The following is a 14,643-nucleotide window of genomic DNA, read 5'->3' on the forward strand; positions in this document are numbered from 1 at the left end:
TACTCACTCATAATTGGTTTCTAGAGATAAATAAAGGTCAGTGAGTCTATAATTTGATCTCCTAAAGAAGCTAAATAAGAAGGTGATCCCAAAGAAAAACATATAGCTATCCTCCTGATTATGGGAAGTAGACAAGATTGCCGGGCAAAAAATGGGATCTTGGGGGAGGGGGGGAGGGAGGTAAGGGGAGATGGGGAGAGAAATGTGAGAAGGGGAGGTTGGGGGGAACTTGGGAAACGGGATGTTTGGGATAAAGGAAGGTTGGATAGGGGAGCAGGGAAGCACACATGTTAATTAAGGGAGCCATCTTAGGGTTGGCAAGAGATTTGGTGCTCCCAGGTGCTCAGCCATTGGTCTTATTTGCAAAGAGGGAAGTAGTGAGTATCGAATGCCAACACTGAGTTTATACTGATTTTTCCTGGGTGAGATTAGCATTGAGGCTCCAAGAACTATATATCTTACCATGCTTTAGTTAGAAACTGTGCCTATTTCTTTTATTTCATGTAATTGAAGTTGATTTGTGAAAGCTACATTTCCTACTGGGCTAGGATAATGTGAAGTGTCACTGCCTAACGGTATTTACCTTTTCTTCATTGCAGAAAACTTTGGCACTTACCGTAACCCAACTTTTACATGTAATTCGGTTTCTACATGAAACTGGAATTCATCCAGAATGCTTGATAAAAACTATTGAGATGCTTTTTGTGTGTTGGTAACTACTGTCTGTCTACCATTACTGTGAGCCCCAAAGAGTTCTTTCTCCTTCTTTGGGGAATGAGAATGGGTTGGACCAAGGTGGTACCAGCAGCTAGAGGCCCAATTTGGATTTAGAATTGTAATGTCAGGAATTTCTGTTAGATCGTGGGGGGGGGGGGGTTGAAGTGTGTGGATCAAGGTTGTGCTTTAGAAATTGAGTGGACCATGGCATCAAGTCTGAATGCCCATAGAGAGATGGTGCCCCTTACGAAGGCATTGACATTCCAGGTAACAACTGCTTGTCCCTTTACCCTCCTGCAGCTACCACCTACAATTGTCCTCATATGACTCTGGGAACTGCAGCCTCTGCTGTCTTGAAAACTCTACTGTTGCATATTTCGCTTGAACATTCAGCATTTACTATCTTATCGATATAATTTTATGTTCGTTAACTAGCATATGAGTAATTGACTTCAAGTAAAGATACCCGTTTCCATGGTGAAGTTTCAATATGATATTTATAGAGAAGAATCTTGCTATCTTCTCAATATTGAAGTAACGTCTACTGTAATTACCTACTGCAGTAAGAATAAGCACCAAGTGACTTATGAATAATAAACCTTTTAAGAGCATGTCACTGAAGTTCACCTTTAGAAAGGTGCCTGAGCACTCAGTTCTCTCTGTCATTGTCTACATACATGAGGATATATGCTATGCTGGATCCAAATTCAATGAGTTCCAAACAGTATGGCTTTGAATGTGGATACAACCTTTAAGATACAGTTATGTGAAATAGGATGGCTTTTGACCTCTCTTTTCTGCTGTCTTGAAATGACAGAGTACGCTTCCTGATGGGTGGTCGGCATGGAGAATTTAAGTTTCTGCCTCCCTCTGGCTATGCCCCTTGCTATGAAGCCCTACTGCCAAAGGAGAAAATGAGATTGGAGCCTGTCAAAGAATATAAACGTGATGCAGATGGTGTCAGGGATCTGTTGGGTACCACTCAGTTCCTCTCCCAAGCCTCTTTCATCCCTTGTCCCATAGACACCAGTCAGGTAAGTCCAAATTACAAATGACAGGCAATCTCAGTGAACATACTGAGGGTGTGCCCCCCACCTAAGGCACTGTACTGAAGAGTGCAGATAAATAGCCAATATTCTTGGAAAATTCATATCCAAGTTGAATATATAAGAAACAAATAAGTTATTTTTTTAAAGGTCAAATGTAATAAATGCAGAAGGAACCGTGTACATGTCCTTTAGGGTGGGATGTTTATAAGAGTCTGTGAGAACGGATGGGATTCCATCTGGACCTTTACAAAGCTCAAGCGGAAAGGGGCACTGGGCAGTGGGATATAACAGCATCGGAGGAGGTGACATAACAGCAATGGGATGAATAAGGGCTTGGAGTAGAAACATAGAGTCGGGACAGGTACCAATGTCAGGTCTCACACGGATGGACAGTTGTGAGAAGAACATGGATATAGCAAGTTGGAAATAGAGAGGAAATGACCCTACAGGAGTGGTTGGAGAATGGGTACTTTCCACATTCCTGTGGTAGGATAGAGCTTGCAGAAGCTTTCAGAGACTTCATCCACCAGAGCCATCTCTGTTAATGTGTGCATGTTTTTGAATGTGCAGGAGTACTTTGGTGTGAAAGACGTGTGCGTGTGTGTGTGCACATGTGTGCGTGTATGTGTGTCTGTGTGTACGTACGCACGCATGGAGGCCAGAAGAACATCATACTTAGAAAAGTCATCCTCCTTCTTTGAGTCAGAATCTTTCATTGACCTGAAGCTCATCCATTAGGCTAGATTTGCTGACCAAGGAACCCGTGGATCCCTATCGGTGCTGGGATTAAATGAATATGGAACCCTGGCATTTTTAATAGATTTGGGGATCGATTTCCAGCCCTTGTTTTTGGCTTTACCAACAGATCCATCTCCCCAACTCCACGAAAGTTTTATAAATCACTATTCTAGATGCTGTAGAGCAGTGGTTCTCAACCTTCCTAATGCTGTGACCCTTTCATACAGTTTCTCATGTATGGTGATCCCCAACCACCATAAAATTATCTTCATTGCTGCTTTATAACTGTAATTTGCTACTGTTATGAATTGTAATGTAAATATTTGATAGGAAGGATATATGATATGCAACACCTGTGAAAGGGTTATTCACATAGTTTGAGAACAACTACTATAAAAGTTAATGAAAAAAGACCTTACTTATAAAGTACTTAGAGCTACCAGTATATATGAATAATTGGTCCTTTCACGTATGTTTCTAGTGCGCATTTCCATAACAGTCATATGACCCTATTACGTTTAGCTTTCAGGTACTTTGATTGATCTTATACTCTCTATGCATCCAAGGCTGGCTTAACACTTAGCAGTCTCCAGCCCCAGCTTCCCATGTTCTGGAATTGCAGCCATACGTCGTCATACCCAACTTATTCATACATGAATGATGAATCTGTATTTTTCCTCCTGTAGTCAGTCATTTTAATTCCCTATAAAATGGAAAACTGCATTTCTCTGCTCCTTCCAAAGCATAACTCAACCTCTGAGGTGCAGAGAAGGGCTTTGCTAGGAATCTGAGGAGCTTGTGAGTTTCAGAACATCCCAGAAACCAGAGAGTCTGGTTAGTGTGTGTTCTGGGTGTAACAGAAAGCAATGACATCTTGAAATTTGCATGCAAATGAATAGGACTAGAAAAAAAATCCTGAGTGAGGTAACCCAGACTCAGAAAGATGAACGTGGTATGTATGTATACATTCATTCATAAGTGGATGCTAGCTATAAAGCAAAAGATATTGAGCCTATGGTTCATGATTCTAGAGAAGCTAAGTAACAAGGTGAACTCGAAGAAAAACATACATAAGTCCACCTGGAAAGGGGAAATAGACAAGATTGCCTGACAAAATTGGGAGCATGGGGGTAGGGGGATTAGGGAGGGTGGAAGGGAAAGACTAGTGGAGAAGGGGAGGGGGAAGAGACATGAGGGAATGGGATAGTCAAGATGGAGGAAGGACAGAGATGAGAGCAAAGAAAGATAATTTTGTTTGAGGGAGCCATTATGGGACTAGCAAGAAACCTGACACTAACGAAATTCCTAGGAATTTATAAGTATGACCCCAGTTAAGATCCTAATCAATAGAGGAGAGGCTGCCCAAACTGGCCTTGTTCTGTAGTCAGACTGGTAAATATCTTACATATCACCATAGAAGCTTCATCTAGCAACTGATAGAAACAGAGGCAGAGACCTGCATCAGAGCACTGGACTGAGCTCTCAAAGTCCAGTTGAAGGTGGGAGGAGTGAGAATATGGGCAAAGAGGTCAAGACCATGATGGGTTCACCCATTGAAACAGTTTACCTGAGCTAATGGGAGCTCACCAACTCCAGCTGGACTGGGAAGGAACAAGCATAGGACTAAACTAGTCCCTCTGAATGTGGGTGACAATTACATGGATGGGGCAGACTGCAGAGCCACTGGCAGTGGCACCAGAATTTATCCTTACTTCTTGTACTGGATTTTTGGGGACCTATTCTCTTTGGATGGATACCTTGCTCAGCCTAGATATAATAAGGAGGGCCTTGGACCTTCCCCCCAAAGCAGTGTGCCTTACCATCTCTGAGGAGTGGATGGGAATGGGGGGGGTAGGTGGAGAGAATAGGAGAAGGGGAGAAAGTGGGAACTAAGATTGGTATGTAAAATGAAAAAAAGATAGTTTGTTTTCTTCTTTTGAAAAAAAAAGAAAACCACTATGCAAACAACTAAAAAAAGAAAAGAAAGGAAAGGAGGGAGGGAGGGAGGGAGGGAGGGAGGGAGGGAGGGAGAGAGGAGAGGAGAGGAGAGGAGAGGAGAGGAGAGGAGAGGAGAGGAGAGGAAGAACTTGCCCTTTACCCTCCTGAGTTCTCTAACTAGGGATGTACAAATTAAACTTTGACTAATAGCTTAGCAAGAGAAAAAAGTATATTTTAATTAGTGAAGCATTGAGAAAGAAGATCAGCTCAGAGAGGAAACAATAAACAGGTCCTTAGAAGATGGGAGACATGGTTGTTGTATTTTTTGACAGTATCTATCTGGATATGGTGCTGACATGTCTCTGGTGCCAATGGTCAGTCTTCCCTAGGAAGAAATGGTTGAATTCTTAAGGAGAGTTTTTTGTTTAGAAGAATATGGGAACAGAATACATTTTGTTCAGCAGCAGCTGTTTCCCAGATATCTTCATCTTTAAAATTACATTTATTCCACAGTAACATATTCTGATATTCTGTACTCCTTCACAGATAGGAAGCTGAAGGGACAGAAAGAGAAATGCCTTTTCTGAACACTGAGTTGTTTGTGCCAGTGCAGGTGACAGAGGCCAGCAACCCTCTGGGCTGGCTGCCCCTGCTAACCTGTCAGGGACACAAAATTAATAAGACCAGACTTGCTGGAAGAGGCTGGGTAAAACAGAGTTCAAACAAATGAGAGGCAAATCCAACAATAAGAAGAGTTCTCTAAACATGGGTTCAATGATGAGCATTGATTATTGTCTTGGCAGTACCAGCATCCAGCCAGAAGACACGCTTCCAGGCACTCTGACGAGGAATATTGTCTGTTAGCCATGGTGGATTATCTTGAATAGGTTGAGGTGGGAAAAACCATTCTAAAGAGGGTAGTACCATTCCCTGGGCTGCATAAAGGGGTAAGCCAACTGAGCATAAGTATTCCCCCCCCCTCTCTCTCTCTGTTTCTCTCTGTCTCTGTCTGTCTGTCTCTCTCTCTCCTTCCTGACTGTGGCTGCCACATGGCCAGGCACCCCCTCCAGCTCTTTCTTTCCTGCAGTGATGGATTACACCCTTGCCCACCATGATGTTCTATAACTGAAAACCAAAATGAACTCACTCTCCCCTTAAGTTGCTTTTTGTCAGTGTTTTTAATCACAGCACCCAGAAAAATAGATAATGCAGAATTAAAGATTTGGAAATGAAAGAGGTGTATATGCAAGTCCTGAAGCTTTGATGTCTAGACCCAAAACTGAATTTTTCAGGACTCTGTAAAAAAGGCAATGCTTCTAGCCAATAAGAAAATTCTCTTTAAAGAGATGTATTTTATTACTGTGAATTCTTTGAAGAGATGTGGTTCATTACCATGAATACCTTGTAATTTTTTAGAATCTATCAGTCTGTGAAATTATTGTCAAAAGAGAACTTAAATATAAGATATCAAAAGTCCTCCCTAGGGCACATTAAGAAATACTTTGTAGGTTAAGAATTATCGACTCCATCATTTAATGCTTATCCCAACCAGATTCTTTCCTGCTTACATCCCCAGCCCCTCACTGAGTGCTAGGAGATAGGACGCATTGCCCTAGAGCCAACCTGACACTCCCACGCAGCAATTGTCAAGCCCGTGCTGCTTTGCCCCAAGTTACCAGTTGAAACCAATAAGATTATGATGCGCACTTATTTGTGGAGGTTATTTTCTCCAGCAAGTGTATCGCTCCCTTTCTCTGAAGCATTTTAGTTCCTGAAGCCTGAAAATCCATCTTAGGGCTTTGATCAATGATCGGACATTCAGTTGGACATTCAGACGGCATTTAGTTAGCCAATGAAAGCCATGTGCAGTTAGGACTTGTCTGCTGGTAACCTCTCCTATTGTGTTCTTCATCAAAAACACCGTGCCACTTCCCTAAATGACCTTTTCATAATTTCATTACGATGGTTTTTGAAATGTTTTTAAACTTCTGTTAATCCTTGGGAATTGTATTGAGTTTATATATTTTTCTATAACATTTTCTCTGTGAGCTCCACCTACCCACCTCAACAACTGAAATTCTTTCTGATGGTGGATATTTAGTAATAGAAACCCTAGTTATTATACCAGAGCTGGGGTTAGAGAGCTAAGCACACGGGCTGTCCTGAGCTGGGCAGCTGGGTCCTAGTGCCTGCTAACCTCTGCCAAGCAAGTGTAGGTCCAGGGCAAGCATCTTCCAGGAACCAAAGTAGTGAGAGTCTGCTTTTAATTTGGGTCCCTCATTCCTTAGGCACTGTCAAGCTACAGACGTGGAAATGATAATGACAACAATTTAAAGGAAATGAAATAGAAAGTGGGCCCTGTTTGTGGTCTCTGTGGGGAAATGGGAACAAAATCCAGGAAAGCACAGAGACACTCCCTAGATGTGACCAGCTTACCAAGAAAGGGAGCGAGGGTATTAAATGATAAGTGCTTGAATGGCGTGTGTGTGTGTATGTGTGTGTGTGTGTGTATGTGTGTATGTGTGTGTATGTGTATGTGTGTTGTATGTGTATGTGTGTGTATGTGTGTGTATGTGTGTGTGTGTGTATGTGTGTGTGTGTATATGTGTATGTGTGTGTGTGTGTGCGCGTGCACGCGCGCTCCTGGGCTACAGGGCACACATAGAGATCAGAGAACAGCTTTCTTGAGTTGATTCTCTCCTTCCACTCTGGGATGGGGATGAGATCAAATTCAGGTTTGGGTATTGGAGAGTTCTGATAGCGTTCAGGTTGGACATGTGGAGGCATAGAACTAAAGCAGTGGAATAATTTGAGAAGTTTGGAGGAACTTCTCCAAAGTTTAAGAAGTTTGGAGCTCAGGCCAAGAGCAGAGCAGCCCCTCTGCCTCGTTTGCAATGAATTCAGCCCGGGGGCACCTGAGACTTTAATCCAGTTCATGCCTGTAGTCCCGGTTTTTCTCTTGCTCCTTTCTCTGCAGGTTGTTTTGCCACTTCACCTAGAGAAGATCCGAGACAGGCTGGCTGAAAATATCCACGAGCTTTGGGGAATGAATAAAATCGAACTTGGCTGGACTTTTGGCAAAGTATGTGTTTCCGTGGCCAGACCCAGTGGAGTGTGTGGTACTCGGAGGAAGGGTTCCTTGAACAGGTCACTGAGGATGGGAATCGGTGAAGCAAAAAGCTCCTCTTCCTACAACCTTCCGGCCTAACCTTTGCAATTAGTAGCAGCCTGTTCTCCAGTCAGTCAGCACTGAAGAGACTAGCTTCACACACCTCCCAGCTCACCTCCTAACTCTGGTTTCACACACACACACACACACACACACACACACACACACACACCTCACAATTCTCCCTCTTCCCTTCAGAAAAAGCGGTCTGCTCTGTGTGGGTGGCGGGAGCGGGCTGATTCATCATTTTGAATCTGAAGTTGTTTAACATGGCTTTCAGACGGGTGGCTAAGATTAATGGGGACCAGAGGGGGTTAGGGTGTCTCTTGCACTAGAAGGCATTTTTCAGGGAGAATGTAAATTGACTTTGCTCTGTGATTTGTCTGAGGTCACTTCTGGAAGCAGGAGGATAGGTGAGTTTTACAGCTTCCTGTGACCCGGACATTTTCTAGTCATACATACTCCTGTTAGTTACCGAAAAGGTCCCTGCACTCTAACCGTGTGTGTGTCCATAGCTGCTGCAAAAGTATCCTCATGAGTGATCTCCTCTACGCAGTATGCTTTTGGAGTCTCTCCTTCAGAGAACGCAACACAATTGGACTTTTCAACTGCATTCATTCTTGCAAATATTTTATCACCCTTTCCTACTTCATTAGACTGTTGATTTCCTGGGATGGAGCTATCTGACCTCATTAGTAAGCTCATAAAATCTCGATTAGTACGTTCAAGCATTTATGAAACGACAATTAATGAAGGAGCGAGTGGATGCTTGGGTCCGTGCTGTTCAGTGCAGCAGTCACATATGGCTGCCGAACAGTTGAAAGGTCTCTAGTCAGCATTGTGATGTGCTGTGTGGTGGATCTAAAACTCACACGGCTGAGTAGTACTCTAATATGTATATATTCCATACTTTCTTCATCCATTCTTCAATTGAAGGGCATCTAGGTTGTTTCCAGGTTCTGGCTATTACAAACAATGCTGCTATGAACATAGTAGAGCATATGCTTTTGTTGTATGATAAGGCCTCTCTTGGGTATATTCCCAAGAGTGGTATTGCTGGGTCCATGGGTAGGTTGATCCCGAATTTCCTGAGAAACCTCCACACTGCTTTCCAGAGTGGTTGCACAAGTTTGCATTCCCACCAGCAATGGATGAGTGTACCCCTTTCTCCACAACCTCTCCAGCAAAGGCTATCATTGGTGTTTTTGATTTTAGCCATTCTGGGAGCCTAGGCAGTTTGGATGCTCACCTCACTAGACCTGGATGGAGGTGGGTGGTCCTTGGACTTCCCACAGGACAGGGAACCCTGATTGCTCTTTGGGCTGACGAGGGAGGGGGACTTAATTGGGGGAGGGGGAGGGAAAGGGGAGGTGGCGGTGGGGAAGAGACAGAAATCTTTAATAGATAGATAGATAGATAGATAGATAGATAGATAGATAGATAGATAAATAAATCTCACACGGGATTTTCGTTTGTTTGAGATAGCAGCTCTAGCTGCCCTGAGACTTCTATAGACCTGGCTGGTCTTGTACTCTGAGATCCACCTGCCTCTACCTACTGAGAACTGAGATTAAAGGCATGTGCCACTGTGCCCGGCTTCACACTGGATTTTTAAGACTAGTTTTACACTATTTTATTCTTATTCTTATAAGAAATATATTCCATGTATAGAGCTAAATAAAATACATTGTTAAAGTTAATTTGATCTAGTTATTTTGTTTTTCTAATATGGCTATTAAAATTTTTGAGATTACACATGTGGTCCATACCCATAGTCCTTTTGTGATTATGTGTGTGGTCCATATCTATAGCCATGTTCAGAAGCATGCTGTCCTCCAGTAAAATTATGTTGACATAAATTTTAACAAAATCATGGCTACAACTTACAAGCATGTTCTAAACTGAGACACCTGTGTAGAAATAAATCCACAGAGTTCAAGCCATTGACAGCTTGAGAACCGTGTACAGCCATTCCTGAGAGAGGCACACGTGTTCACTTATCAGCAAGTCGCTGTCTTTGTCTGACTGGTATGCGTGGCCTTGGGCCCTCGAACGATGTTCATTTCTTTCTTCAGAGCAGAGCCAGCTGTCAAAACTTAAATTCTCTTCCTTCTCATGTTGTCACCTAGATACGAGATGACAACAAAAGACAACACCCCTGCCTTGTAGAGTTTTCAAAGCTCCCTGAAACTGAGAAGAACTACAACCTGCAAATGTCAACGGAAACCTTGAAGTGAGTGTTTAATTGAATATGGTCTAGACTGTGAGGGGGGCGATCTGATGCATTGTCGCTAAACTGCAAAGGTGTGTCCCCCTTGTCAGCAAACATGGCACCCTGATAAATCCCAGGCAGTGGTGATTCTTCATGTCACAGAGCCTAGCATGGTGAGGAGCTGACCCACAGTACTATTTAGTATATGTATTGCTCCAGAGACGATTTTGCCATTTGCTGTTTTCTAGAAAGCAGGAGAGGCAGGAGGAAGGAGAGAAATACAATCAAAGGACCAAATGTCATTTGTCATTGATATTAAATCAATTTTTAAAGGTATTTTAAAAATGAAAGAAAATTATGGTTTGATTACTAAAATCCCAAATTCTTATTGATTTTTTAATTGTGCCATGAATCCCATTCACAGTCCAAAAAAAAAAAAAAAAAAAAAAAAACCCTAGATATCCTAATCCACATTGGTACCTCCAATTTTTAATCCACTTTGTGTTTGTTATCTGTTGTTTCTTTGTATTTCCCTGCTCTCTGTCAGGGCAGGACAGTCTAACGTTGGCTTGTTGACATAACAGAGATGTGAACTGCTTTGTCTCACAGGCTCATTCATCCAGCGTCTTTAATTCCAAAGAGTTTTAAGCATCTTGGTACATCAAGTATAGCTCAAGGTGCTATACTGACCTCGCTTAGCAAATATTTACTGGCCTGAAGAGTTGATGTTAGAATCCTGTCTATTCCATGACATCGAGTGCTTGATATAATTCAAAGTGAATTTATAAACTAGAAAATGTCTCCATGTGGGGCAATTAACAAGCTTCTCTTTCATGTTCTTATGCCTGCTCTCATCTAAATCAGAAGTTGGCACATTATGGCCTGTGGGGTAAACAAACCAGCCACCTGTTTCTGTAAATATATTTTCATGGCAATAAAGCTGGGCTCGTTTTTTTGCATTTTATCGGTGGCTACTTTTATTCCGTATTGGCAGAGTTGGGTAGTTGTATATACACAAAACCTTGCTGTCTGTCCCTTTGCAGAAAATGTTGGCCAACTTCTGGTCTAAATGAATTTCTTCTGTCCACTTAACCAGCTCAGACATGGGTTAGAGCTCCTGCAGTTAACGCCAATCTCCTCCTTGTGTTACATTACAGAACCCTGCTGGCCCTGGGGTGCCACATTGCTCACGTTAACCCGTCTGCTGAAGAGGATCTCAAGAGAGTCAAACTGCCCAAAAAGTAGGTAAATTTTCTAATGATTCAAGCTGAGTGTAAAAGATGAGAGGGTGGAGACCTGTGTACAAAGGCAGGGGGCAGATCATATACCTGGTAGCATCTTAGAATATTAGCATCTAAGAATATTCCCCCAGTTACTTAGACGGCACTGAGACCCTCAGGAGAAGCCTACTGTAAGGAAACATTTCAAGATCCCCTCTCTCCTTGTTCCTTCTGCCCATACCTAATAATACTATGCTTAATTTTGAGCTAGGAGGTCTACCGACCTCAAATTGCACTCTCTTTAGTCAATAGGAAGGGCAGTTGGCAAGAGCTTGGAAATGGTTCCTAGTCAATGCAGATATTCACTCCATACCTCTGGTACTGGGCAAACATCTAAGTCCTTCATGGAAGTGGGAATCTGTACCAAGATTCCATTCGCCTCTCTGTATCCACGTGTCCTACTATCTCCCCCACGTCTACACTCAGATGAAGTCACACATTCAGGTACCTGCTCATTGGTACATCTGCTGGCTCATTCACTGTTTCATTCTCTTGCTTCTCAGTGCCAGCCCTGGGTACACACACAGTAAAACACAAGTGTCGTGATAGAACCCAAAACGGTGCCAGTCTTAATCAAATGCTCGCCATCCCCATCCTTCTTCAACTCCCACACTGATGAGTCACTCTTCCACATAGCACCTGGTGTCAAGGAAATCACATCTAAGAGATGGAGAGGCACATTCCTAGCTGAGGGTGCTAGAACCGGGATATAGTGATGTGTGTTGAGTCTGCCAGAAGGAGTTGTTCCTGAGATGGTCGAGACAGGGCCATTTCCTATGACTATAACAGATTCTGTATCTTGTACTATCCAGCGTGTTCTATACAGAATGGGCTTCATTCAGACTATCATGTTCCAGTTCTTGCTCTAGCCTGGGCAGTCCATAGTCCTAAAGCCCTTCAGCATCTATGGACTGATATTCCCACATGGATGTAATTAGCTGCTCTGGGGATAGTTACCCTATTCGTAGTATACCCAACCTCCCCCTTACATGATACACCTACCCGAGTTGTAGTAAGATCTTTCACATTTGCTTGCTATGTCTCAAATTATAGGCACTTGAGGCCGTGACTCCTGAACTGGAGAGCCAACTGCAAAAGTCACTTCAAGCTCACAAATTTTCAGCTGTCTTGGCTTTTTATCTTAACTTCAAGAACAAAAGTTGAGCTTTGTAAGAATGAGTAGCCATTCTGTGCTGTTTTATAAGAAAGCCTTTAGCTCAGCTTTTATCCTTGCCAATCTGGTTTTAACATTTTGTCTTCTGAAGTAGAGTGGAAGGGTTTCTGATAATGTTGCAACAGGCTGAATGCATCTATCATTTGCAGGACCCATAAATAGTTTTCTTAGATATAAAAATGAATTTGTATTGACTCTGTTTTCTTGTGTTATACTTTGAAGTCTATGAGAATATATTAGTTATAAGGCGGTACAATAGCAAATAGAGTTTGCTTTATCTACCAACCAAAGAGGGGAGATTTTATCTGTGCCCTCATTTGCTCACTGAGTATGTGTGTGTATTGTATGTACATTTGATCTTAATAAAATAAAATAAAACTGGTTAATTCAGAGCTTCATTGCTGTTTACAGTACTGAGAGTAAGAACTATGAGTGTTCAGTCATCGATGGGCTGGCTGTATCAACCCCATACCAAAGGTTTGGGGAACATCCCAGAAAAGGGTACAGGAAGAGCTAGAGGGTGGGAAGACATGCTGTGAAATTCTGTTCTGTGGACATTACCTGGTTGTTGCACACATGAACTCAGAGCAGCTGTGGTTATCTGCAGAAGACAGCTATGGTGATCTATCAACAGAACTTCACAAGATCAACAGTAAAAAGAATGTCAACAAGAGGTGGGAGGAGTTCCAGAGACACTAACTCCCACCCAGGAACCATTGGCAGCTGATGGATGCCTGCTAGGGGTGGAGAGTCAATTTTCTTTCAGTGGGGGCTACTGGCAGGTTACCCATGCTTCACTGAATAAGCCCACACCTTTGCAGATATGGGAATTTCTAACTGGACTCAATGCATTCTCTTTTTAAAGGCATTAAACTTGAAGTGAGTTATATTAGAGGAAGCATGGGGGCAATTGGAAGAGGTAATAGGGTATTGATAGAGATATGTTATACATATATGTAATCTTCAGAGGATAAATTTGTAAAAAGCTAGAAAAAGAGAATCGTGTGTAGTCATTCAAAATGTTTATACTTTTGCATTCACTTGTAGCTATATGATGTCCAATGGGTACAAGCCAGCTCCTTTGGATTTATCTGATGTTAAGCTGTTACCACCTCAAGAAATTTTAGTGGATAAGCTTGCAGAGAATGCACACAATGTTTGGGCAAAGGACAGAATAAAACAAGGATGGACCTATGGCATTCAACAGGTGAGGAGTGCTGGGTCAAGCATGCTAGAGAAGTAGATGTGGTCATCTATCAAAATGTCATTCTGCCGTGAAGCATGTGAGATTGGAATATGGGCACTGCTCTTGCCCTCTATCCCTCACACTGTGCTTTGTTTCTTATTTATGGAACCGTGGACCAGCGAAATTTGTAACTGTCACATTGACATTGACTACAGGCATCATTTCAATGTTGCAGAAGTGGATAAAGTTTATCTTTCCTGTAGTTAGAGATTCACCGATAAAGTGCACACACAGGGCGATGTATTTTATCCCACCCTCTGTCTTACTGTTTTTACCATAGAGTCAAGATTTCCTGATACCCTCCAAGGCCAGGGTTTGGAACAAATCAATACCGTGGGCCAGTAGTGTTTCTGGGATAAGATATGAGAACGAATCAACATCATGGGTCAGCAGTAGTTCTGAGATGGCCCCCAAAATAGCTACCACTGAGATCAATTCAAGGGGGAAATAGACCAGAAAAGGAGTGAACCAATTTGCCCAAAAGCCCCCATACACACATACACACACACACACACACACACACACACACACACACACACACACACTTTGGGCCATTGAGCTAAGGATCCTTGGGCAAAACTGGAACTCCTGGCTTGATTTTGAAGCAACCTAACTGCAAAGTTAGGTGTGTGTGACTTCGTAATGAGGAATCCAGCAGAGTTAGCATCAGGATTCATTGCAAGCCACTTGACCCAGCCCTTTCCCTAAACTATTTCCCCCATCTTACTAATCACTAAGGGTTATTATTCAGAAAGTTCACATGAGTTAGCTCATACCTCGGCCTCTATGTTGATTTTTTATCACTAAGACAAAATACCCAACAGAAGCAACTTAGAGAGAAAGAGGGGTAAAGGAGTTGGCTCATGGCCTCAGTTTACAGTCTATCATGGTCGAAGTACATGGCCACAGTAGCTTGGTTGGGGCAGCAGGATCTTATAGCACGTGTTGTTTAGTATCTCCTGGATCAAAAGAAGATGGGGCCATAACCTTTAAACACTTGCCTACCAGTGTCTCTCTTGGACCATCCCAGCCTCATCTCTTCACAAGGCTCCCAAAACAACACCACAAGCTGGAGACCAGATGTTCAAATGCACGAGGCTGTGGGGGATATTTAAGTTTT

At 42.6% G+C, this 14,643-nt stretch overlaps 1 protein-coding gene across 14 annotated transcripts in view; it reads left to right on the forward strand.

Annotated features, from left to right (window-relative positions):
• The window catches only part of Ryr3 (ryanodine receptor 3), a 528,284-nt gene that overhangs the window by 301,867 nt on the left and 211,774 nt on the right, over positions 1 to 14,643 (forward strand). For all 14 annotated transcript variants that reach the window (XR_007590437.1, XR_007590438.1, XR_007590440.1 and 11 more), the window contains exons 20-24: positions 1,535 to 1,751; positions 7,420 to 7,524; positions 9,741 to 9,844; positions 10,981 to 11,064; positions 13,325 to 13,484. Coding sequence is in view for 8 of the 14 variants with exons in the window: in XM_050134439.1 (XP_049990396.1) it covers positions 1,535 to 1,751; positions 7,420 to 7,524; positions 9,741 to 9,844; positions 10,981 to 11,064; positions 13,325 to 13,484 (670 nt within the window). In the remaining 6 variants the exon portion in view is untranslated. The remainder of the gene's footprint in view (positions 1 to 1,534; positions 1,752 to 7,419; positions 7,525 to 9,740; positions 9,845 to 10,980; positions 11,065 to 13,324; positions 13,485 to 14,643) is intronic.

This window comes from Alexandromys fortis, unplaced genomic scaffold, assembly GCF_014885135.2.
Source record: "Alexandromys fortis isolate MF-2015 unplaced genomic scaffold, M_Fortis_MF-2015_v1.1 scaffold_6, whole genome shotgun sequence".
Taxonomy (NCBI): domain Eukaryota; kingdom Metazoa; phylum Chordata; class Mammalia; order Rodentia; family Cricetidae; genus Alexandromys; species Alexandromys fortis.